Source organism: Eptesicus fuscus, chromosome 21 (assembly GCF_027574615.1).
Source record: "Eptesicus fuscus isolate TK198812 chromosome 21, DD_ASM_mEF_20220401, whole genome shotgun sequence".
Classification (NCBI taxonomy): domain Eukaryota; kingdom Metazoa; phylum Chordata; class Mammalia; order Chiroptera; family Vespertilionidae; genus Eptesicus; species Eptesicus fuscus.
This window is the reverse complement of record NC_072493.1, coordinates 37,892,168-37,918,849: the sequence shown is the minus strand read 5'-3', so window position 1 is coordinate 37,918,849 and position 26,682 is coordinate 37,892,168. Positions and strand designations below refer to the sequence as shown.

The 26,682-nt window shown below is 46.8% G+C and overlaps 1 protein-coding gene across 2 annotated transcripts; it reads right to left on the bottom strand.

Moving 5' to 3' along the window:
* Positions 1–1,108: 1,108 nt before the first annotated feature.
* LOC129147816 (carcinoembryonic antigen-related cell adhesion molecule 21-like) lies at positions 1,109–26,682 on the bottom strand. 2 transcript variants are annotated; one of them, XM_054711321.1, is made up of 3 exons: positions 26,293–26,682; positions 6,710–7,069; positions 1,109–1,791 (listed from the first exon to the last, which is right to left on the bottom strand). In XM_054711321.1, the coding sequence occupies exons 1-3, from the start codon at positions 26,318–26,320 to the stop codon at positions 1,505–1,507; spliced, it is 675 nt and encodes a 224-aa protein (XP_054567296.1). In that variant the 5' UTR covers positions 26,321–26,682; the 3' UTR covers positions 1,109–1,504. The 2 variants fall into 2 exon arrangements, with proteins under 2 accessions (XP_054567296.1, XP_054567295.1); XM_054711320.1 differs by lacking the exon at positions 26,293–26,682 and adding an exon at positions 7,909–8,061.

Sequence of the window (26,682 nt, the reverse complement as noted above, 5' to 3'; positions counted from 1 at the left end):
ATGACTGAGTTGTGAGAAGAGCCGAGGCCTGTGGAGGAGAGAGGTCAGTACCACTGGTGAGTCCCATAGGCACTGGATATTGTCTTCTAGCTTAGGGCACACCCCCTGAAGTTGTGCAATTTGTGCCCACCTGTGTGCAGCTATCCACATGGAGTCAGGAAGAGTGTAGGGGCAGCTTCCTTTCAAGTGGGGTTCAGGGATATGCAGTTCCCTGGGCCCCTGAATAAAGGGAGATCCCAGAAGGAGCGCCTCCTGGACCCTGAGAGGTTCAGGCGAAAGACAAGGACAGGTGCCCACGTGGCCAACCTCTGCAGGGATGGCTGGGTGTCCAGGATCCCTGTCCCCTAGTGAGGTGAAAGCCATTCCCTGGAGACTGAGGATTGGGGTTGCTGCCCAGGAGGGCAAAGCCTGCAGAAGCTGGAACAGGCATGCAGAGTGTGAGATGGCCCATGACTTTGGGGTTTACCTCTAGCATGAATCCGCCTGGGCTGCTATCCCCTATGAGCAGGGGTGCCGGGGTGCATCTTCTGTGGCAATGGTGGAACCTCATTTGGAGAGAGATCTTGTCCTGCATGGGTTCCCCTATCATTGAGTCTCAGCACAAGGAGTCCCTGTCTCTACAGCAGAATCATGTCCCCGATTCACACGTTGCCATTTAGGAGGCACCTCTCAGGTAGGCTGCTGTGTGGTGGGGTCTGTAGATGAGGGTGGAACCTGCCTGGAGACTGTTCCTTCACTCCAGGCTTCACCTTGTCCCAGGGTCTCAGCGTGAGACCTGGGCTCTCTGATCCTCTTCCCTCCCACCTTTGAGAAGGACGATGTGGACAAATTGGTTTGTGTTGAGTGCATTTCATTTCGATCTTACCTCCTGTCTATTCCCATTGTCCATGTCAGAGTCTAGGCGCCATCTACACAACCCCCTTGAGGAGGCACAGAGCTCAGATTCCTGCGAGCTCATCACGTGCTCCCACCGGTCATTTCACGACCACTGCCCATCCTCTGAGGAACTCGGTGTTGCCTCCACTGTGGAGATGGTGCAACTGAGACCAAGCAGAGATGGGGTCTGGTGTGGAATGGGACCTTGAGTCAACAATAACGACAATGTCAGTTCACATTTTGAGCATGTATTGACTCAATGCTAGTCTTGTAAGGACTTTCCACCTTTGTCACTGACTAATCACAAGGAACCTATTTAGAAAGTGCATCATAGCTATCATTTTCAGATAAGAAAAAATTTATCCAGCCTGGCAGGTGTGGCTCATTGGTTAAGTGTTGACCTATGAACCAGGAGGTCACAGTTCCATTCCCAGTCAGGGCACATGCTCAAGTTGGGGGCTCAATCCCCAGTGTGGGGTGTGCAGGAGGCAGCCAATCAGTGATTCTCTCTCATCCTTGATGTTTCTATTTCTCTCCCTCTCCTTTCCTCTTTGAAATCAATAAAAAATATAGTTTTTGAAAAGAAAAAATTATTCAGAACTTAATAGCATAGAGGAAGGGAGGAGGATTACCCATAATACACATCCAGCCTGAAGGGGTCACTTTTCCTGGAACTGACGGGATTGAAGACCTCACACTGATAAGCCCCAGCGTCCTCCCTCCTGACGGGGTCGATGGTGAGGGTGCTGTTGTCCCGGGACAGCTTCATCCTGTCCGTGTGAGGTAGAATCTGGTTCTTGAAGAGCCACCGGATGGAGATCCCCGTGTCATTTGTGAGGCAGGTCAGGACCACGGCATCCTTCTGCTCTGCGACTGTGGCACTGCTGGCTCGGAGGGCGGGCTTCCCCACTGGCTCTGTGGAGAACAGAGGAGGTGACTGACTGAGAGTGGGCTCCTTCCTCAGAGATGTCAGCCACTCACAGGCCACAGTGATCTCTGTAAAGGGCACCAGAAGGTGGCCCTGACCTCTGCAGGATGAGTATCTTGTTCAGGTGACAATGTGTAAGAGGGGGCTGCACCTCTTCTCTGACCCCAGATCACCCCAGGATGATGCCTGACCTGTCCCCGTGGACATCTCTGTATAAGCAATACCAGGAGCACCTTTTCAGCCCATGTCTCCTACAGCCTCATTCTCGGGTGGAGTTTTTTCTGAGCAGGGCAGGCAGGGGCCAGTCAGCATGCAGGGCCAGGCTGTGTCCTACGACCTCAGCCCATGTGTCCTGCGACCTCATTCTCAAGTGGAATTTTTTTTTTTACAAACGTTTTGATCCTTTTCTAGAACTTTCTTTGATTTCAAAAAAGATCAGCTCCTGCTCCTCATGTAAACTTCATGCATGTTGGGGAAGGCAGGCTTACCACCTCAGTCCATTTCTGGGGTCAGGGAAACTTTACAGAAGTGAAAAAGTATCTACCTCTTGTTAAATAATTTATTGGGCAATAAAAACAGCCCAATCCAGTTTTCATGATCTTGGGCCTGGAGAGGTTCCATCTAAAGGATTTCTTAATCTGAACAGGACTTTACTTTCTGGTCTGTGATTGGATATTGCTATGAAGGACATCTCTAGAGAGAAGAGGTTTTAACAAAAGGCACAGACTATAGGAATAGCAGAAAATTATTTGATATGCTAAAGGCCACACATGAAACCTCACAGCTAACATAACTCCCTGTGGAGGAACTCAGAAAACATTACTAAGGTCATGAGCAATACAAGGATGCTGCTTTCACCATTTCTATTCTCTACGCTACTGGAAGCTTGGCTGGAGCAATCAGGCAAGAAGATGGAATAAAAGGCATACAAATTGGAAAGAAAGAAGAAAATTATGTCTTTTAACAGATGACAATTTTAGATGTAGAAAACCCTAAATATTCCACATATAGGGAAAAAAACTGTTAGAACTAATGATTTCAGTGAAGTTGAAGGAGACAAAAATCAACACTCAGCATCATTTCTATTTCTTTACAACAACAATGAACAATCCCAAAATGAAATTAAGAAAACAGTTCCATTTACAATAGCATCAGAAATAATAGAATACTTAGGAATAAACTTAACCAATACATGGGAGATGTATACATGGAAAATTACCAAACATATTTGAGAGGAAACAAATAAATGGAAAGACATCCATGTTCATGGATTGAAAGACCCCCCCCCCCCCGCAACTACCTACATATTTGATGCAATCCCCATCAAAATCCCAATGATTTTTGGGGGGCAGAAATAGAAAAATCCTTCCTAGAATTCATATGGAATTTTAAGGGCCCCAAATGGTTGCAACGATCTTTAAAAAGAAGGATGAAATTGGAAGTCTCATACTTCCTGATTTCAAAACTTACTAAAGAGCTAAAGTAACCAAAATAGTGTGTCACTGGCATAAAGACAGACATATAGTCCGTGTAATAATGCAACAGAGACCCAGAAATAAAAACCTCCGTTATGTGATCAAATGGTTACAATAAAGGAGCCAAGGCCATTCAATGGAAAAAGGACAGTCTTTTCAACAAATGGTGATGAACAACTTTATCCACAAGGAAATGAATGAAGTGGACCATTGTCTTATACTGTGAACAAGAATTAATCCAAAATGGATTTAACTCTAAAGGTAGGACCTAAAACTATAAAACCCAGAAGAAAATATAGAGGGAAGCTTAATGACATTGGATTTGGAAATTATTTCTTGAATATGACACCAAGAACACATGCCTCCCCCCCAAAAAAAAAAAGAATAGAAAAAAACTAATAAACTGGACTTGATAAAAATGAAAAACTGTTCATCAAAGGACACAATCAACAGAGTGAAAGGTGACGTATGGAATGAGGGAAAATACTTTGTAAATCATATATAGGATGAGGGGTTAATGTCCAGAATATGTAAAGGTCTCCCTCAACTCAACAACAACAAAACCAAATAACCAGGGTTGAAAAGTGGGCAAAACACTTGAGTAGACATTTCTCCAGAGAAGATATACAAATGGCCAATAAGCCCAGGAAAAGATGCTCAACATCACTATCACTAGGAAAACACAAATCAAGACCCTTGGAGTTGAAGTTGTTGCTAGTGATGTTGGGTGTGGGTAACGCTGCTGTTCAGGTAACAAAGAGAACACGCTCTGTGTGGTACCTTCGCTTCCTCCAAAGGCATCGTCAATCAGAGTTGGACCTCTCACCTCTCAGCCAACTGAAGTCCTCATAAGAGTAAAGCGGGGGGGGGGGGGCGGGGGGGGGCGGGGAGAGAGGGGCGGAAAGTAAAGCAGGCCAGTATATCACAAGATAAACACATGGGGATCTGAGTGCTCAAACTCTGTATCTGAGGAAAAGTACAGACTTTCTCAGGTGTCCATTAACTATCTTTGATCATGGAAAGACACAGGATGGGGAGCCAGAGACCACCCTGCACTTCTCCTGGTTCTTCACTGAACAGCTGACTGCCTGGCTGACCAGGGGCCATTTCTTCCAGCGGCACAGACCTCCATCACCCAGCTGAAGTGTGTTTCCATGAGGCACCATTCCCCAGGACATCCTAGAGACTGGAGTTGGAGCAGAAATGACGCATGGAAACCAAGAGCAAGCTGGTGGTCAGTTGACTACTCAGGCCCCGGGGCCAAGAGCTGGGTCAGGCCTTCCCAGGTGAGTGTGACTGACATGAGCCAGTGAGCCAATAAATGACAGAGCAGAGTCCAAGGAATGAGCTAGAAAAGAGTGAAGGGACAGACAGGAGCTGACTGTGGCAGCAGAACCATGTACTCTGCCCTTGGTCATTCTCCCTCTGCTGAGGGCAGGGGAGGACTTGTGCAGATGCAGATGCAGAAGGGGTGATGGACAGCAAGAGGGGAGCATGGATTGCTGACATTCTGGCCCTTGTGGACCGTTTGTGTTTGGTGGTTATGAGAGAAACTTGAAAGGAATTTAAAGTATTTCATATGTGAAAAGTATTATTAATACCTAGGAGCCTAAGACCAATAGCAAAAAAGACTATTCTCTCCCTCTCCCTCTCCTTCTCTCTCTCTCCCTCTCTCTCCCTCTCTCTCTCTCTCTCTATTTTGTTGTTGCTACTCCTTACCCAAGGATATTTTCCCCATTGATTTTTAGAGGGAGTAGAAGGGAGGGATAGAGAGAGAAAAAAACATCAATGCCAGAGAGACACATTGATTGATTGCCTCCTGCAGGCGCCCCAACTAGGGCCAGAGATGGGGCCTGCAACCAAGGTATATGCCCTGTCCACTGAGCAAAACCACAGGTCAATGCTCTGTCCACTGAGCCAAACCAGCCAGGGCAGGAATGACTATTTCTCTAGAGAGCAGCAAAGGGCCTGAGACATGGGTCTCAGCCCCTAGATGGACAGGGAGCCTGTCCCATGTAACCAGAATTCCAAGGATTCGGCAGCCAGGTTCCAGTCTCTGAAGAGATTTGGAATCATTCATTCATTCGTTCACCGTTTATTTCTTCCTAATTCATCAAAAGCAATTGGGTGTTTGTTACACGTTGGTCCCTGAACTGGTTGCAGGTGCAGAGTGAGGAGTGAGAAGGCAAAGTCCTTTCCTTTATATCCAGTGAGCGTGACACCAACACACAGGAAGCAAATAAAATGGTTTCAAGTTCAGTGCAGGGAGGGAGTGCAGGGAGGCGTGGATCAGCCACCTGACGGGAAGGCCTGGGCGTTCCCAGCACTGACTCTGATGGTTATTGCAGGTAATTTTGTTTTAGCATAAAAACAGATTAATTCTCCATTTCCTTTCCTTCCCCAGACCAGAATCTCTCCCTCTGAGCTGAGGACCCCTAAGAAGAAAGGATCTGAACCAATGGTTGGTCTAGGGAACCACAGACACCTAATAGGCCCCTGGAGTGGAGGAGAGGACGGGGATCTGGCTGCAGACAGACCTGAGGTGACTCTGATCAGCTGCTCATGGTCTGTGGGACTCCGCTTTAGTGACTGTATTTCCCTGTGCCTCGGTTTCCTCTCAATGTAGGAGGTTGAATACTTGACTGCCAGGTTGTCAATGAAAATATTCACAGCACCTGACCTAAATCCTGGGCTGATCCCTGGTGGACGAGGAGCCCCCATAAACATCGTCTCTCCTCTTTTCCTCCCTGGGGATGCTGACCTTTTTCTGGACTCTTCTAAGTCCCCCAGGGAAGTTAGCCAAATGCCTGGCCCCCTTGTCCATCTGTGCTCTCCACACACAGTCTCAGGTGAAGGGCCAGGCTCCGTCCCTGCCCAGATGTGGCTCTTGGGGCTGAGCTCTGGCTGGTGACCAGCTCAGGAGTCTTGTGACTTGGGCACCTGGGAAGTAATTGCTCCCGGTCAGCCCTGCCCACAAACCAAACCCAACATGGCATGGGCTCCCCAAAGTCCCTGGAGTCAGAAGCCTGGGATCAAAGGTCTGGGGAGGGACTGACTGGGCTGAACTTCTGTGTGAGGATCCTAGGGGCCCCTGAGTCCACACCCTGACTGATCCCTGCAGAGCCTGTCTCAGGGTCATGGTCATGGGGAGGGGCCCAGGGGCCTGGATAAGACTGGTCTCCCTCTGCTGAGTCACACCCATCAGACTGGCCCTTCTCTCTGTGGAGAATGTCTGCAGGGCTGGAATCCGGGGAGGGAACTCTGACCTTAGGAAGTCTGTCTCCACTGGGTGTGTCCTGCACTAAATGCCCAAACCCAGCCTGGGAGATGATGCAGAGGGGGATGGAGACAGAGTTCAGGGCTGTCAATCCTGTGTGTGCAGTAGAATATACCCCACCCGATACCCAGAGGTCAGAGAGCAATCACTCACGGTATACACGGAGCTGTCCAGTTACTATTTCACCTTGAAAATTTCCTTTTATGGCTAGTAGAGTGTAGTTCCCTGTGTCCTTCAGGGTGGCCTTCTTCAACAGCAGGGATCCATTGGGGTATATTGTCGCTCGTTGGCTGTATGCAGGTCCTGGGTGTATTTCTTGAGCATCTATTACATATGATGCAATTTGAAGGTCGCTGTCCACACTTTGCCCTTTGAACCAGACATAGCCTCCAAGAAATCCAGGCAGATTGTGGACCCGGAGAAGCACATCCTTCCCTTCGGCAGCACTGGGCGGCACTGATTCGATAGTGAGCTGGGCAGTGGTGGGCAGGCTCCAGAGGGTGAGGAGTGAGGCTAGGAGGGAAGAGAGAAATTGATCAATATGTCTCTTCATCTCTCAGTCTTGGTGTGTGTGTGTACATGTGCGTGTGCGTGTGTGGTGTGTGTGTGGTGTCTCCTGTGGTCAAAGTCAGCAGCATGGCCACCATGACTTCAGCACCTCTGACCTTATTTCTTCTGTTTTGAATACTGTTACCCAGGTTTCTGCCCTCAGACCCCTGCTGACACTCAGGGGTGTCCTTGGGAGACCCCTTCCCTGATCACCTCCTCTAAAGACCTCTGTCTTCACTCTCTGACCTGTCCCTGGGCTGTTCCCTGCATGGCACCAAGGGGGGACCTGACATCACATCTAGATCTTCCCTTGTCTGCCTCCTCCCATAGAACATGAGCTCCATGGGGCAGGGGCTTGTCTGATCGTGTTGCACCCCCAGTGCCTGCAGCAGGCTGTGAGCACCTGTGGGTGAATGAGTGAGGGTTGCAGGGTCCTGCACCTCCTGGGAGGTATCTGCCCATTTCTGAGCTTGGTGGTAAGGTTTAGCACCCCTGGTTAAGTGTTTTGCCCCCTGACATAAATTGTGATTATTGTCATTGGTTTCTAAAACTTATTGTTCAGAAATTAACAACTTTAGAAACACACAGCAGTCAAAGTGTTCCTGCCCCTCACCCCTTCTAGATCATGGGATTGTCCTGCTGCTGAGCCCCCTCCCCCAACCTATTCTGTTCCCCTGTCCTCTCTCCTCAGGTCCAAACAGAAGCCCTCTGTCCCCTCTCAGAACGCTGTGCTCGCCAGGAGACCCCAGCCAGTCTCTGTCTCCCCTTTTCCTGTCCACCCCCAGGTATTGTCCCCTCCTTACCGGCCAGCAGGAGCCCCTGCCAGGGGATGCTCCCTCTGTGCGCCAGGGCTGAGGGGGACTCCATGGTGTCTGCTGTCTGTTGTGTCCCTCCCTCTGTGAGAAGAGCTGGGAGAACACTCCCAGGCACCTCTGTTCTGGTTGCGTGGGATCTGCTGTTTTTTTCTTCCAGTGCATTGAACCTCCTCCCAGGGCAGGAATGCTTCCCGGTCACGTGGGAGGGGGCGGCGTCTATCCCTAGTTCTCTCCTTCCCCCTTCCCTCTCATTCTTAAGTCCCCTGTCCCCTGCTTCCCTTTTCCTTCTGTCTACTTTTCTGTTTCCTGTGAACTGCTGAAGCTTCGGTTCCTTTAGCTATGATTATCCATCACACACAAACACACAGACACACACGTCCTATTGGAACAAACACAGGCCTGGAATGTTGGGGTGTGTGGGTCTCAGGCATCCCCTAGAGCCCCCTCTCATCACTTGGGATTTTTCCTTCAGAGCAGGAGCCTAGGGGCCTCATCAGGAACTCTTGTCACAGGGATGTCATCTCCATCGTGCATGTGAATCACCTGTGGAACTTGGTAAAGATTGCGATGCCCAGGTGGCACCATAGAAACGCTGCTTCAGCAGCTGCCCAGCTAAGATGGATACCCGCCAGGCTGAGACCCATGCTGTGTGGGTGGGGCAGCCGCTCCCCCTCTCCTGTGCACAGAGAGGGTCTCCAGATCCTGTTCAAATGCAGATTCTGACTGGACAGGTGTGCGGTGGACCTGAGACTCTGCACACAGCCCTGGCCTCTGCTGTGGAGAGGCCTTGGGTCTGTCACCAACACAGAGAGCTCCAGGAGGCCCCAAACCTGGGGATTCCTTCCATTTGTGACCCAGAAACCCAGCTGGGCACCGGCTCTTCCCTGTGTTCTCAAATGCGCTGGGAAGGTTGGATTTCCTCCCAGCTGGAAGGCCACAGAGGTGACTCTGGGGTGAGAAAGGGGTCAGCTGAATGATGACAGGGGAGGGGACTCCCCTCTCTATCTCCAGCTGTCACCCACCTGGCCCCTGCTTCCTGGACAGAGACCCAGGACCAGGTGTCTCAGAAGGACCTGAAGTTCCTGGGGTAAAGGTGTAGGTGTCCTGTGTGTCCTCTCAAGTGAGGACTGTGCTTGGTGGTCAGATTAGATGGCCGTGGGCTCCCCGGTCCTAGGACTCAAGGTTTCAAGGAGACCCTCCCTCTCTGTGCCTGTTGGCTGAGCTGTGGCTCAGGGCCTGTCCACGTGCTTCCTGATGGTCGGAGCAGCCTCTGTCCCTCCTCTGCCTGGGGGGCTTTCCTGTGGTCACCCTGCCTTCCTCATGGGTGCTGCAGCACTGAGACCCCTGAGAGAGCAGGTACTCCAAGGCCCCTAGAAGGAGCCGGGAACTAGGGAGGAGCCCAGAGGCCTGTTGGAGCAGAGGATGGAAATCAGGCTCTTCTGCACCTCCTTAGCCAAAGCCAGGTTCATGTGTGCATTTCCGGTGTGCTGTCTGTGTGTCTCAATGTTGCCACCTGGAGGTCATGAAGGAGACTTGCAGCCAATGTCGGGGACAGAGCCAGGGATGCTGACCAGGCTCCAGATGCTGAGAGCTGACCCTGAGGCCTGGGAGAGGTGGACTCTGACCTCCAGGCTGAGTGGCTAGTCACGGTGGGTCTCAGGCTGCCTGACTTCTTCCCAGGGCAGGGTGAGTGCAGGGAGAGGACAGGCATTGTCCAGAGAAGTCCTGATCCAGTGTCAGGGGAACTGTCTCCCCAGGGGAATATGCTGTTTTTAGGAGGAGCTCCTTTTCCCCAAGATTTCCAAGGAAAGGCCTGGTGAGGAGTCTCTTGAGGCTTACAGAAGAGTGTGCCAGCCTGAAGGACTGGTCCTGAGAATGTCCTGTGTCCCCCCATCACAACATTGGGGCACTGCATCCAAGTCATCTGTGTTCCTGTCTGTCATCTGCTCTAGGCCTCCCCACAGGGCCCAGGATCTGGAGCAGCTCCACGTGAAATGTCAACCAGGGATCCTGTGGGTCCCTCTGTTAGGGGAGAAGAGGCCCCCATGGGACCCTCAGCCCCTCTGAGATGGAAGAACCCCCAGATCCTGGGTTCTCCTGTCCCATCCTGCATGGGAAGTCCCCCTTGTTCCCCAGGACACCTTGGGCTGGTGAGATATCTTCAGGGACCACAGGAAAGTGTCCCATAGACCAGGTACCTTAGCAATGGGAGTCATCCCCTGATTCCTTTGAGGTCAGGGTGGGCTCCCTTTTCCCATGGTAGTAACTCCACCTGGGATTTCTGCCAGGTCAGGGCTCTGTGAGAAGAGGAAGGATACAGACTGCGGCCCGTGTCCTGGGGAGATGAGACATCACTCACATGGTAGGGATGGGGAGGGCTGTGATATTTGGGAAATGAATGGGGGTCAGGATGTTACAGGACCTTGAATGCCTGGTCTTTGAGTCTCAGTATCAAGAAACTGAGCACTTAACCCAGAACAATCTCAAGCAGATAGAATTTATTTGGGGGGGGGGAAGCTTATGCACAAGGGAATCAACCAGAAAAGAGAAGTGGAGCTCCCCGAGGGGTTCCTGTGGATGGCTTATATGGGGGCCTTGGGGTGGGTGCAGGGCTTGGGCATGAGGATGAGGTCAGCTGTTCCATGAGCCTCATCTGGTGGCGGCTGGTCCCGGGGTAGTCCAGGGTTTTTCCATGGTCAGTGGACCACCCAAAGGGCCTGTAGAATAATGCTTGTGCAAATATTCTAGCTACCATTCAATTGACAGAAATCTATTTTGCAGAACATGATGTCAAGAAAGGTTGTTATTATCCTACATTCTTTCCTTTAAGGATGTGGTTAGGTTAGTTTCAACTACGGAATTTTACTGAAAGCAAGGAGTCACGTCAGGCCTCGGAGATGGACTTCTTTCAGTCAAGATGGAACCCAGATGTTACCCCTCTGCTGTCTCAAGACCCCTCGCTGTTAGGAGAGCCCTGTCCTCCCTCCTGACTGTACAAGGTTAAAGGCTCATCCCTGGGACAGCTGTGGGCACTTGCTGCCCTCCTCCCATGCTGACACCAGGCCCTGGTCTATAGGAACATGCTCTGACCCCAGGTGTCACACAGGGTGACATGCTTCAGTTGTGTGGTGTCCCACATCCACGTAAGGGTGTTCATGGAGCATCTGTGAGGGTTCAGACAGGCAGAGCTGGATACTGGCCTGGCTTCTGTCTCATCCTCAGAGTCCCTGCCTGGGCACAAGGACTGGACCTCCTCATCTGTCATCAGGGCTTAATCCCAGATGCCAGAGCCCTGGCTCTGCCTCCTGCTCTAGCCCTCAAATGCTCTTTAGGTTTGCTCAGGGTTGAGCTACTGGAACAGACATCAGGGTCCCCAGGAGGATCCTCACACAGGAGAGAGGGTAGAAAGGCATAGACTCGTGACCCGGAAACAACCCCAGGGCCCGTCATTGTGGAGAGGGGTGAACTGTGTAGGCTGGAATCTCAGGGCCCAGTTGCCCCTGCCCCAGGTGTAGCCCTGAGAAAATTGGTCATGAGCCTATAACCCTGAAGGTCCTGTCACAGGATCTATTCAGGTGGGACTTTCCAGACTGGGCCTTCCACAGCGGGAGATGGGTTTCCTGGGTTCGATTCTGGTCAAGGGCATATGCCTGGGCACTCCCCAGTAGGGGGGTGTGCAGGAAGCAGATGATCAATGATTCTTTTTTATTTTTATTTTTATTTTTTTTGTGTGTGTGTGATCAATGATTCTGTCATCGTTGATGTTTCTATCTATCTCTCCCTCTCCCTTCCTCATTAATTAGAAGGTGGCCAACAGGGTGGGACTTGGCGAGATGGGCCGGCTATGCCTTGGAGCCAACTTCCCATGGTCCCTCCTGGCCAGCCGCACCTGGGGAGATGCCATGGCTCGAAAGGCATCTGCAGAGTGAGCGGTGTCCCTCCAGCAGGTGGGGTCCCTCAGCCTGGCCTATGAGGATCAGCCCAAAACTGACTTTCCGACATCCCCCTAGGGGTCCCAGAATGTGAGAGGGCACAATGCAAAGTTGCTGTTGTACAGGGTGTGGAATGTAAACACAAGTGTGCAGTAAACCAGATTCGGGGCCGACAGTGCCCCAGCAGCAACATAACCCATGGCCAAAGGTGGAATCACATGGCCCCATGAGGAATCGGGCTCCCTCCTCTCTGGTTTCAGGCTGTGTCACACGAGAACCACTGCTGCCAAGTCACTGCAGCTCAGCAGCTCCTGTGTTGAGTGGTTTCCCCTTAGTGGTCAGTGCGACTGGTTGGACAGAGGAAGGGACACTTAGCATATTAGCCTTTTATATATATAGCTGTGCATTACCTATGGACATAGACAATAGGGTGGTGAAGGCCTGGTGTGGGGCAGGAATCGGGTGGAGTGGGGCAGTGGAGGGGAAAATAGGGGACATCTGTAATACTCTAAACAATAAAAAAAAATTTTAATAAAAGAATGATGCCAGTCTCAGAAACAGCTCTAGTGATCAGCAATTTAAGCAAAGTGTGAGAGCTGCATGAGCTGTAGGTGTAATAGGCAGTTAGACAGACATGAGCACAGCAAGGATGATAGGCCAAGTACAGAATCTCACCAGAGCAGAAAGCCCCAGGTGCCTAGCAAGGGGGAAAACAAGAACCTCAACCCAGGATAACCTCTCCTCCCTTAGCCTACCGCTGGTCATGTGGTTTGGATCCCTGACCTTTCATGTTGCTAGTCCTGCAATTTAGACCTCCTGGCCTTTTCCTCCCTGAAGATAACATCTAGGCCTAAGTTGTATTTTAACTCCACAAACCAGAAAAGCAGCAAAATCATACAAGTGACACCACGGCCACCCCAGGACCAGCTGCATTGACTAATGACCCACTGCCCTGTCTCCGACCAATCAGTGGAGACCCTAACCCTGAACGAGAATACCTAGAAAGCTGATATTCTATTGAGACCCTTACCTGCGATCTCCCCTAGGATTTTCACCCACAAGAGAGAGATAAGTACCCTCAATAGAAAGGACCCAGGGTGTGCTCTCCCACAAGGGAGCATGCCCATGCATTCCTTTCCCCCACATGCATGTATCTACTAAACTTCAAGGAACATCAGGAGACTTGCAACCAGAGGAGGGAGCAATGGGCAGCAGCAGCTCCTCCCGGACTAACCCCCTGAACCTGTCTCAAAGGCCCTCTTTTCTCTGACTTTTCAGTGAGCTAAAGCAGCCCCGCCTAGACTCTCCTATCGCTTCTTCTATGCCTTTCCCTGTTTCACTGTCCTAAGTGTGTTTTTGCTGTGGCCAATAAAATCTTGCCTGCTTTGCTACACTATGTCTATTGATTGAAATCTTTCTTTCAAGAAGACAAGAACCAAGATCTCATCATCTCACCGGTAACATAGGGACATCCACATTTGTGCCCATTCAGGGATCTGCTACATCTATGAGGCTTATATGGCTCCAGTAGTCTGGGCCATGCTAGACGTACCTTCCAGAGTAAAGGACAAGTTACTGCACTTGTACCTCCATCTAATCCATGTTAGAAGGATGAAAAATGATTTTTGAAGCCTCTGGTGGGACATAATAAGAAAATTACATGCAGACTCCTAGGGTTTGGAGCAAGGCCATGTTTTCTACAGCAATAGAACAACATTCCTGACCTACCTCTAGGTTTCAGAAGACACGGAGTATCTGAATGTGGGAAGTAACATGTCCAGGTAGCCAGAACTCCTCATCATGACCTGGGTTCTATCACATCCACCGACATACTAGTAAGGTCAGGTGGGGAGAATAGCATCCATAACAAGTAGACAAGGACAGGTGTCCTAGACCAGTGGTTGGCAAACTCATTAGTCAACAGAGCCAAATATCAACAGCACAACGATTGAAATTTCTTTTGAGAGCCAAATTTTTTAAACTTAAACTTCTTCTAACGCCACTTCTTCCAAATAGACTCACCCAGGCCGTGGTATTTTGTGGAAGAGCCACACTCAAGAAGCCAAAGAGCCACATGTGGCTCGCGAGCCGCAGTTTGCCGACCACTGTCCTAGACAATTGACACCTACCACTCCAGCACTGTGACTTGACAGCAGCACTGTGCCCTGACACACATCTTCATTCACTCTGATGAGTCAACAAAGAAGGAAAAGAAGGCTCAACACTCCAAATGATTCTTTACTTCAATCCTGACATATCTACAATTCCCCCACCTGTCCAAATTGCTATTCAGCTTTATTCACTCACATACAAATCCTCAGCTAGCTCGCTTGCTGGAATAAAGGAGGACTTTGAAAAGAGGGCAACATTTTGCTTTTCTGTAGTGCATCCAAGAGATGCTGAAATTTCTAACTCCAGATGACACTTTAAAGCAAGCTGCACACATTAACCTGGTCACAGGTAGATACTGGAAAACTTTGGCACTCACTCTGCTTGCTGTATATTTGTTCCCTGCTCTTCATTCACCACCTTCCCCTAGACTGCTACCCTAATCTCTTTTCTAGTCTGACTACCTCACACTCAAACTCCCTTCCTGATTCAAGTCACCAAACACCCTCAGCTCAAGTCTTCTATGTTCATGGTATCCTCATTCCTCCAATCCCTTATTGCGCTCCAGCCTCATAGATCCCCCACAGGATACTCACCACCCTCTCCCACTTGGCTTCTTTCCTATGTCCCCTGTTGTCCTGTACATGGGGGGCTCCCTCTTGTCCCTAACGTCAGGGCACTGATGTGACTTTTCCTTTCTTTTCTTTTTTTTTTTTTGTTCATTTTTTTATTAAGGTATTTTATTTATTTTTTTATTAATGTGTACATATCTTACCATTGCCCCCCACCCCACTCCCATACATGCCCTCACCCCCCAGAGTTTTGTGTCCATTGGTTATGCTTATATGTATGCATTCAAGTCCTTCGGTTGATCTCTTATCTCCCCCACCTCTCCCTAACCTTCCTGCTGTAATTTGACATTCTGTTTGATGCTTTAGTGTCTCTGTATCTATCTTTTTGTTCAACAGTTTATAATTTTCTTTATTATCCATAAATGAGTGAGATCATGTGGTATTTTTTTTTCATTGACTGGCTTATTTCACTTAGCATAATGTTCTCCAATTCCACCCAGGTTGCTGTAAATGGTAAGAATTCCTTCTTTTTTATGGCAGCATAGTATTCCATTGTGCAAATGTACCATAGTTTTCTGATCCAGTCATCTGCTGACGGGCACCTAGGCTGTTTCCAAATCTTAGCTATTGTAAATTGTGCTACTATGAACATAGGGGTGCATATATCCTTTCTTATTGGTATTTCCAGTTTCTTAGGATATATTCCTAGGAGTGGGATTACTGGGTCAAATGGGAGTTCCATTTTCAGTTTTTTGAGGAAACTCCATACTGTTCTCCACAGTGGCTGCACCAGTCTGCATTCTCACCAGCAGTTCATGAGGGTTCCTTTTTCTCCGCATCCTCGCCAACACTTGTCGTTTGTTGATTTGTTGGTGATGTGACTTTTCAAGTCCTTATCCTTTCCTTCATTCTCTATATTGCAACCCTAAACCCATCTCAGTCTGGAAAAAACAGTACTCTGGACTTCATCAAAGCAATTTTGAGAGATTAAAAATGGTGGCAGAGTAAGTGGATGCTATACAGACATGCTCCCAGGAACAAACTGGTATTACAACTAAAATACAGAAAAACTTCCTGAATACTCAACGGAAAACTCACAGGAGAGAACCCTGACACCTAAGGACAGAAAGTGGAGACTGCATAGAGACTGGTAGGTGGGACAGAGGTGCACAAGGGCTGGCCAGATGCCCACAGATAGCACCTGAGTCCCGGAGAGGTATCTCAGCTTAAGGGAGCACTGGGACAGCGTGCAACATAACAATAATAGAATAGCACTTGTACCAGAAGAGGCAGAAAGGGAGAAAGGCATAGAGAAGGTGTTTGAAGAAATAATGGCAGAAAACTTCTCTAACCTGACAAAGGAAAAAGTCACACAAGTTCAGGAGGCACAGAGAACCCCAAACAAGAAGAATCCAAGCAGACCCATGCCCAGACACATCATAATTAAAATGCCAAAAAATTAAAGACAAAGAGAGAATCTTAAAGGCAGCAAGAAAAAAAGAAAACTTTTACCTATAAAGGAGTTCCCATAAGGCTGACACCTAATTTCTCATCACGAACTCTATAAGCCAGAAGGGAATGGAATAAATTACTTAAGGTAATGGAAAGCAACGAAATACAAAGGATTGTTAAAAAATACCACGAACAACTCTATTTCAACATACTGGACAACCTGGAGGAAATGGACATATTCCTAGAAAAATAAAACCTTCCAAAATTCAATCAGGAAGAATCTAAACATCTCAATAGGCCAATAACTATGGAAGAACTTGAAGCAGTCATCAAAAAGCTTCCGGCAAACAAAAGCCTGGGGACAGATGGCTTCACAGGGGAGCTTTACCAAATATTCAAGGAAGAACTAAAACCTATCCTCCTCACACTATTCAAAAAATTCAAGAGGAAGGAACACTTCCAAGCTCCTTCCATGAAGCCAGCATCACCCTAATACCAAAACCAGATAAAGACAACACAAAGAAAGAGAATTACAGGCCAATATCCCTCATGAACATAGATGCCAAAATCCTCAACAAAATTCTAGCAAATCGGATCCAGCAGTACATCAGAAAGATCATACACCATGACCAAGTAGGATTTATCTGAGGGATGGTACAATATCCGCAAATCCATAAACATGATGCATCACATAAACAAATTGAGAGATAAAAATCACATAGTCATAACAATTGATGCAGAAAAAGCATTTGACAAAATCCAACACCGTTTCTTGATAAAAACTCTCAACAAGGTGGGAATAGAAGGATCAGACCTCAACATAATAAAAGCTATATATGATAAACCCACAGCTAACATCATACTCAATGGACAAAAACTAAAACCATTTCCCCGAAGAACAGGAACAAGACAGGGATGCCCACTCTCACCACTCTTGTTTGACATAGTACTGGAAGTATTAGCCATTGCAATTAGACAAGAAGGAAAAATAAAAGGCATCCAAATTGGAAAAGAAGAAGTAAAGCTGTCCTTATTTTCAGATGACATGATATTGTACTTAAAAAACCCGAAAGACTCCGTCAAAAAAACTAATAGACTTAATAAATGAATTCGGCAATGTAGCAGGATACAAAATTAACGCCAAGAAATCTATGGCCTTTCTATACACCAATAGTGAAATTACAGAAAGAGAGACTAAAAAAGCAATCCCATTTACCATCGCACCAAAAAAATTAAGATGCCTAGGAATAAACTTAATTAAGGAGGTAAAAGACCTATACGCAGAAAACTACAGGAAACTGAAAAAAGAGATAGAGGAAGATGTAAACAGATGGAAGAATATACCATGTTCATGGATTGGTAGAATCAACATCATTAAAATGTTCATACTACCCAAAGCAATCTATAGATTCAATGCACTCCCCATTAAAATACCAATGGCATATTTCACAGACCTAGAAAGAACTCTCCAAAAATTCATCTGGAATAAAAAAAGACCCCAAATAGCCACAGCAATCCTGAGAAAGAAGAACAAAGTAGGTGGGATCTCAATACCAGATTTCAAGCTGTATTACAAAGCCACTTTTCTCAAAACAGCATGGTATTGGCACAAGAACAGACATATAGACCTATGGAATAGAATAGAGAATCCAGATATCGACCCAAACCACTATGCTCAATTAATATTTGACAAAGGAGGCATGAACATACAATGGAGTCAAGACAGTCTCTTCAATAAATGATGTTGGGAAAATTGGACAGATACATGCAAAAAAATGAAACTAGACCACCAATTTACACCATACACAGAAATAAACTCAAAATGGATACAGGACTTAAACATAAGATGGGAAACCATAAAAATACTAGAGGAATCCACAGGCAGAGAAATCTCAGACATATGCCGAAGCAATTTCTTTACCAATTCTGCTCCTAGGGCAATGGAAGCTAAAGAGAAAATAAACAAATGGGACTACATCAAAATAAAAAGCTTTTTCACAGCAAAAAGAAACCATCAACAAAACAACAAGAAAGCCCACTGTATGGGAGAACATATTTGCAAATGTTATCACTGATAAAGGTTTAATCTCCAACATCTACAGGCAATTTATACAACTTAATAAAAGGAAGATAAATGATCCAATAAAAAAATGGGCAACAAACAAGGAAACAGAAACTCTAAAGGACACACTGGATCAGATGAATTTAATTGACATTTATAGAACATTTCACCCCAACACAGCAGAATACAAAAGTCCAGATCTGGATGGCTTCACAAGGAAGTTTTACCAAATATTCAAAGAAAAACTAACACCTGCCCAAACCAGTTTGGCTCAGTGGATAGAGCGTCGGCCTGCGGACTCGAGGGTCCCAGGTTCAATTCCCGTCAAGGGCATGTACCTTGGTTACGGGCACATCCCCAGTAGGGGGTGTGCAAGAGGCAGCTGATCGATGTTTCTCTCTCATCGATGTTTCTAACTCTCTATCCCTCTCTCTTCCTCTCTGTAAAAAATCAATAAAATATATTTTTTTTTTTAAAAGAAAAACTAACACCTATACTCCTCAAACTATTTCAGAAAATCCAAGAGGAAGGAACACTTCCAAACTCTCTTTATGAGGCCAGCATTATCCTAATTCCAAAACCAGATAAAGACACTACAAAGAAAGAGAATTACATAGATGCTCAAATCCTCAACAAAATATTAGCAAATCGCATCCAGCAATATATTTAAAAGATCATACACCATGATCTAGTGGGATTTATCCCAGGGATGCAAGGCTGGTACAATATTTGCAAGTCAATAAACATGATACATCACATAAACAAATTGAAAGGCAAAAATCACATGATTATATCAATAGAGGCAGAAAAAGCATTTGACAAAATCCAACAACCATTTTTTATAAAAACTCTCAGCAAAATGGGACTAGAGGGAGCATATCTCAACATGATAAAGGCCATTTATGACAAACCTACAGCCAACATCATACTCAATGGGCAAAAACTAAAACCATTTTCTCTAAGAACAGGAACAAGACAGGGATATCCACTTTCACCACTCCTGTTTGACACAGTACTGGAAGTGCTAGCCATAGTGATCAGACAAGAAGAAGAAATAAAAGGCATCCAAATTGGAAAAGAAGACGTAAAACTGTCATTATTCACAGATGATATGAATAAGTACATAGAAAACCCCAAAGACTCCATCAAAAAACTACTAGACTTAATAAATGAATTCGGCAATATAGCAGGATACAAAATTAACACAGAGAAATCTATGGCTTTTTTAATACACCAATAATGAACTCACAGAAAGAGAAACTTAAAAAAAAAAAATCTCGTTTACCATTGGAACAAAAATTAAGGTACCTAGGAATAAATTTAAGGAGGTAAAGGACCCATACTCAGAAAATTACCTTTCAGAATGCTGAAAAAAGAGATAAAGGAAGACATAAACAAATGGATAAAGGACTTAAACGTAAGACAGGAAACCATAAAAATCTTAAAGAATCCATAGGCAGCAAAATATCAGATAAATGTCGTAGCAATATCTTTACTGATATAGCTCCTAAGGCAATGGAAACTAAGGAGAAAATAAACAAATGGGACTACATCAAAATAAAAGGCTTCTGCACAGCAAAAGAAACCATCAACAAAACAACAAAAAAGCCCGCTGCATGGGAGAACATATTTGCCAATGCTATCTCAGATAAGGGTTTAATCTCTAAAGTTTACAGAGAACTCATACAACTTAACAAAAGGAAGATAAACAATCCAATCAAAAAATGGGCAAAGGACCTAATAGACACTTCTTGAAAGAGGACATACAGACGGCCAAGAGACATATAAAAACATGCTCAAAGTCACTAACCATCCAAGAGATGCAAATCAAAACGACAATGCAGTACCACCTCATACCTGTCAGAATGGCTATCATCAACAAACGACAAGTGCTGGTGAGGATGCGGAGAAAAAGGAATCCTCTTGCACTGCTGGTGGGAATGCAGACTGGTGCAGCCACTGTGGAAAACAGTATGGAGTTTCCTCAAAAAATTAAAGATGGAGCTCCCATTTGACCCAGTAATCCCCCTTCTAGAAATATATCCCAAGAAATCAGAAACACCAATCAGAAAGGATATATGCAGCCCTCTAGTCATAACAGCACAATTTACAATAGCTAAGATTTGGAAACAGCCTAAGTGTCCATCAGCAGATGAGTGGATTAAAAAACTGTGGTACATCTACACAATGGAATACTACACTGCTGTAAAAAAGAAGGAATTCTTACCATTTGCAACAGCATGGATGGGCCTGGAGAGTATTATGCTAAGTGAATAAGCCAGTCAGAGAAAGATAAATATCACATGATCTCACTCATTTGTGGAATATAATGAACAACATAAACTGATAACCCAAAATAGACCCAGAGGAAAAAAACATATATCTTATAATATAATGGAAGTAATCCTATTATTTGCAGATTTTTTAATATTTCCTACAACTTTTGTGATATTATACTATGTTAGTACAGTTTCGGCAATCCTACATAATAAAAAGGTAATATGCAAACTGCATCACTCCGCTACGCCCACGATTGGGCCGGCTGGAGGTGCGGGGGGCGGGACTCAGGGTGGCCGATTGGCTGGCGGTAGGAGTGGGGGGCGGGGACTTGCGAGTCCCCGACCTCCACTCCTACCGAGGGCCGATTAGGCCTGCGCTGCCAAAGGACCCATGGGGCCAGTGGAAGACGCTGGTGGCGGAACTCAGGGTGGCCGATTGCGTGGCTGCTGGCACCAGTTTTCCGCCAACAGCAGTTTTCTTCTGGCCACTCGCCGATCGGAGTGCCTCCCGATCAAAGTTCCTCTCAGGGTGGCCGATCGCACTGGCTGGAGGCACTCCGATCGGCAGGTGGCCAGAGGAAAACTGCTGCTGGCGGAAAACTGGTGCCAGCAGCCAGGTGAAGGAAAAGTCTATTGCACGAAACTTCGTGCAACGGGCTTCTAGTATTATTATATTTAGAATCTTTTTTCTTGAAATATTAATTTTTATTACATGCAATATTATTATATTTAAAATTGTTTTTTTGAAATATTAATGTTTATTGCATGTAACATTAATATACTTAAAGTCCTTTTTCTTGCCCTAACTGGTTTGGCTTAGTGGATAGAGCATTGGCCTGAGGACTAAAGGGTCCCAGGTTCAATTCTGGCCAAGGGCACATGCTTGGGTTGTGGCTTGATCCCCCTCAGTAGGGGGTGTGCAGGAGGCAGCCAATCAATGATTCTCATCATTGATGTTTCTATCTCTCTATCCCGCTCCCTTCCTCTCTAAAATCAATAAAAATATATTTTTCAAAAAAAATCATTTTTCTTGAAATAAAATTTTTAAAAAGCAATTTCAGTTGCTACCCCCTCAAATGGTAGGTCCACGCCCCACTCAGGGTCCTCATCTTCATCCTTAAGCCCCTCTCCCCAAAGCCCTCTTCCATGGCACCAGTTGATCCACTTAATCCCAAATCTATCCAACATCCCAAACCCCTCCCAGGCTTTACAGTTCATCACAGGAGCTCATCCCGCCATGCTTTTACCTGCTGCCCATCTCAGGTTTCAACTACCCACCTCTGGGGCAGATCCTCTAGGATCCAACCCAGTGGTCACTCGCTGTCATGAGCAAAAAGCAAGACAGCCCATATGGTAGGAGCTGTTTCTCATCTTCTGAGTCCTGTTTTTCGCCGTCTGTTTCAGATAGGCACATCGAGTTTGTGAACAAACAGAGAAAGCACGTACTTGAGAACACAAATATCAGCCCTGAGGTGGAAACCCAGGTGAGCACTGGGGAGGGAGCCTGCAGTGAGGCCGTGGGGCAGCTGCCAGCAGCCAGGATCCTTACTCCACTGGAGAGGGATGGCTGGTGGCTTCTTAAGGGATCGTTACAACAAACGGGCTGTCAGGGTTATGACAATAGCTTTTAACATCTGGGTGATCCTGTTCATCAAAGTGAAGTGAAAGTGTACACGGATTACAACACTGTTGGCGGTTAGTGCTGCCTCAGTGCTGCCCTTCCCGGCCTCCGCAATCTCAGCAGGCTTCAGCTTGTGGGGACAAAGTACGGCACTTTGGAGATCCTTATTTAACTCACCATTAAAACTGATAGATCCTCCCTTCCCCAAAATGATGGACGGAGTATGAAGTAAACTCCACTTACAGCCCGAACATTCCTCAACACCTTATATGGACTGTACATTGAACCACCAATCAGCACCTGCCAAATACCCTAAGCCCCCGATTCCTAAGTCCCTAGGCCCCTAACCATGTACCTTACATGAAACCACCCATCAGCGTGTGCTGAGTGCCCTAAGCCCCATCCCCTCTTTTCCTCCCCTCAAAAGGAGCTTTCACCCCTGCACGCCCTTTTTGCCCTCTGGAAGGCAGCTGGCAGGGTCTTCTCCTCCAATAAAGCCTGTATCCTGGTATCCAGGTTCTCCGGCCCTCTGTTTCATCTTTCAAAAACAACTTCCAAATGGTCAATCTTCCTATATAAGCAATGCTGGTCCTATAGTTGAACTGCTCTATGCTCCCCGGCATTGTATGTTTCGGGGGTTCTCATTGCCTCTCACTCACTCCTGCATTTGCAACTTTTAATCAACATGGCGCCTGGACCCACTTGACGGAAATGACCTAGACCCTTTTGACGGAAGTGTGGAACGTGAGTGGTTCTCATTGGCCAAGACTTCCTTTGGTGGGAGGATCAATAGACTCTCCTACAATTCGATCATATTTGGGATTGAATCAGCAAGGACAAGGCCATGGACCTTCTACTGAAACTTGTGGCTATGACTATCATCAGGTGCACAATGGCAGCTGTGGCTACTACTCTCACCAGGCGCATAGAGGAAGCTGTAGCTACGACTCTCGCCAGGCACGTAGGGGAAGCTGTGGCTACGGCTCTCGCCAGGAGCATAGGGGAAGCTGTGGCTACTACTCTCGCCAGGCACGTAGGGGAAGCTGTGGCTACGGCTCTCGCCAGGAGCATAGGGGAAGCTGTGGCTACTATTCTCACCAGGCACGTAGGGGAAGCTGTGGCTACTACTCTCTCCAGGCACATAAAGGAGACTGTGGCTACTACTTTTGATGCCTTCTCTAAGCACCTATGGACTTTGGTAAGAGCTAAATTAATAACAAGAGGAATGGAGCAAGCCGTGAACATCTTAGACCTGTGGGCAGCAAATGTCATTGCGATTATTCTGATGTTTGTGCTTGACAAGATAATTTCAGCTGCATCAAACCAGTAAGTCGTGAAATTTTTAGAAAACATCATATTTCTTTAGAAGATAGTACTTCGCCAACCAGAAAAAAGTAATTGTGCCTTAATTTCTGTTTATGAACCCTGCTTGTGTCTACACAATCTTTGTGAAGTCTTAAAAGATAACCTGACATTTTTTATGAGCCTTTGTGGGACATTAACAGAGGAGACTGCTGCTTCATTACTAAATATAATTCCCATATGATTCAATAATCACCTTAGAAAGACAAACAGATTCTTGTCTTGGCTGTCTGGACCAATTCCTCAACTGCAGTTACAAAAACAACTGGTGTGAAATTTTCATTCTGGACTGTTTTCATCTTCGTATTAACCCCACATTAAGGCTGAGAGGATAAGGATTTCCCAACAAGAATGTGGTCTCAGAAGAGAAACCAAGATGGTGGCATAGATAAACACCTAAACTGCTGCCTTATACAACAATTTCAAAACTACAATTAAAAGACAAAACGTCTAGAACCAGAACCACAGGAAAGCTGGCTGAGTGGAAGTTCTACAACTAAAAGGAAAAAGAAAAGAGCATTGCACTAAAAACTTGAGGTACGGAGGCGCGCGAATTGGGCTGGTGGCGGGCAGTTGGATGTGCTGCTTTTTTTCAACCCAAAGGGGGACAAGCTCCGGATTACTCTGAACTCCAGTTTCTGGGGAGACGCTGGGGACCCAAACTCCTATGGGGAGAAGCTGGACTATCAGCCATCGGGTCGTAAAATGAGGGTGACTTTCTTACAGAGGTGCGCCCAGCAATCATTGTTTACTGCACTGGGGCACGGGACACGGGGACTTGGAAACGCGGAAAGACAGAGATGGCTGACTGGCAGCCATTGCTGTTTGCCACGCCCTACCCTAGTGACGACCTGAGACCCTGCCCCGCACAATCTACAAACACACCCAAGCTCCACTCAGCAGCTTTTGCATATAAATGGCCTGCCCTATTGCAGCTTAACCTAACAAACTGCAGCTCCGATTAGACAGCACCAAAACCTCCAAACCCCAAGCAAAGAGGAGAAAACTGTAGTTCTTGCTGTAGCTCTTGCTGGGTGGTCTGACAGTAGCTGACCTGCACCCCATTGGAGATCCAGACACTAGTGTATCTAGTGGTCTGTGTAAGATGACATCAGATTTGCACAGATCTGCAAACAAAAGGAATCCAAAGAGGACCACAACAACACACATCATAATTAAAATGCCAGCAGCAAAAGACAAAGAGAAAATATTAAAAGCAGCAAGAGAAAAACAGTTAGTTACCTACAAGGGAGCACCCATACGATAGTCAGCTGATTTCTCAATAGAAATTATGCAGGCCAGATGGGAGTGGCAAATAATATTCAAAGTGATGAATACCAAGAACCTACAACCAAGATTAATCTACCCAGCAAAGTTATCATTCAGAATTGAAGGTCAGATAAAGAGTTTCACAGATAACAAATACGTATCTATTAACAAGTGAATCTAAAAATCAAGTGAATTAAAAATCTGTGGAACAGAATAAATTGGTGAATATAATAGAATCAGTGACATAATAATCTGAACAATAAAAATTTATTAAATTTAAAAAAAATAATGTGGTCTCAGGGCTTGTTCTGTGGTGACTTCCTTCTCATTTTGAGGTGAGGTGAGTCTCTGGCCTGGGCTCTGAGCTGGGGAGGGGTCCCCATCTGGAGGGAAACCATGAGGAGCCAGGAGGACATCTCCATGGGGCAGGAGGGTTTAGGGGATGGGGAGGTTTTAGAACTGAAATTCTGGAGTGGAATCCTGAGGAGACTTTGAAAACCTCTTGCCTTGGCATGAAGAACAGGAGAGGGCACTGTAAGTACAGATCACAGGGGCTGATCTAGGGCATTTCCGGATTCGAGGGGAGGATTCAACAAAATGGCAGCCTAGCGGAAATCAGCCTCAGCGAGCAGCCTTTGGGGCAGGAAGTCTTCAAGGCCTTGCTGGCCTTGCTCAGTGGTTAGAGCCTCTTCCCATGCACCCGAAGAGTTGTGGGTTTGATTCCTAGACAAGGGTTTACTCCCGCCCCTGGTTGGGTGTGTGGGGGAGGCAACCAGTCAATGTGTCTCTCTCACATCAATGTTCCTATCTATCTATCTATCTATCTATCTATCTATCTATCTATCTATCTCTCTATCTCCCTCCCTCCCTCCCTCCTTCCCTTCCATTGTCTCAGAAAAAGTAATGGAAGAAATATCCTTAGGTGAGGATTAACCAAAAAAAGGGGGCAGGGGACAAATTACGGTAGAGACAGAGGGAAGATGAAGCTCCGTGCTACAGAGGATCCCTCAGAAGTTTAAAGACAGACATGGTTGGGAAAGGATGTGGACTTGAACTAGCCCCTGTGCCATCCTAAAGGGGCCTGTTAGTCCTACAGTTTAAACAGCGTGGGATATGATTGAGGCCTCTGTTTGTATTAAGAAATAAAAGTGTGGCCGGAGCCGGTTTGGCTCAGTGGATAGAGCGTCGGCCTGAGGACTCAAGGGTCCCGGGTTCATTTCCGGTCAGGGGCATGTGCCTTGGTTGCGGGCGCGTCCCCAGTGCGGGGTGTGCAGGAGGCAGCTGATCATGTTTCTCTCTCATCGATGTTTCTGACTCTCTGTCCCTCTCTCTTCCTCTGTAGAAAATCAATTAAAAAAAAAAAGAAAAAGAAAGAAGTGTGGACAAGTAGTCCCAACCCCTGAAAGACAATTCCTCAGCTCGAGATGTACCACCCTTCTCCAGAGTCGTGGCCCTTTCTTCATCCTCTTCCCTCCTTTCTTCTTGTCCTCTCCCCTTTTCTATATTCCTCTGGGCTCTGCCCATCTTGGGCCACCACACCAGCCCCCTCCCACCGCTTCATGTTCTAGATTTTTCTGGGCTCCCCACACTCCAGGTCTCCCTGGTCCTCGACCCCCCTCCACCACACGCCTCCTTCTGAATGTTTTCTACGTTCTTCTGCCTTCAGAACACTCCAAGGTCTTCCCACCCTCCATCCTTCACCCTGCCCCCTTACCTCGTCCACGTTCCTTTTCAGCCTCCATGCGGGCCTCAGTTCGTTTCACTTACAGATCTTGGCATCTCGCTAACTTGAAAGCGGGGCTGAAGGACATCTTGAAGCTTGGAGGTTTACACAACCAGCGCTGCCACAACTATACCCAACCTGCACCGGCACCTCTCAGTCTTGTGGCAGCTGGACATTGGGAACCCTTCCCTGGCTCTGGAAACTGCATCAGATGTTTCTTGTCCTCACCCCACATGTCGTTAGCTGTCCTTCCCCCAACGCACTTTTGCACAATACTCTTGTTACCGCCAACTCCCTTCCTGTTTTGAATTGAATCAGCCCCAGCTAGCGAGCGAGCGGTGTGTGGGAGGCAACATCCTCAGCTCAGAACTTGTCTCCACA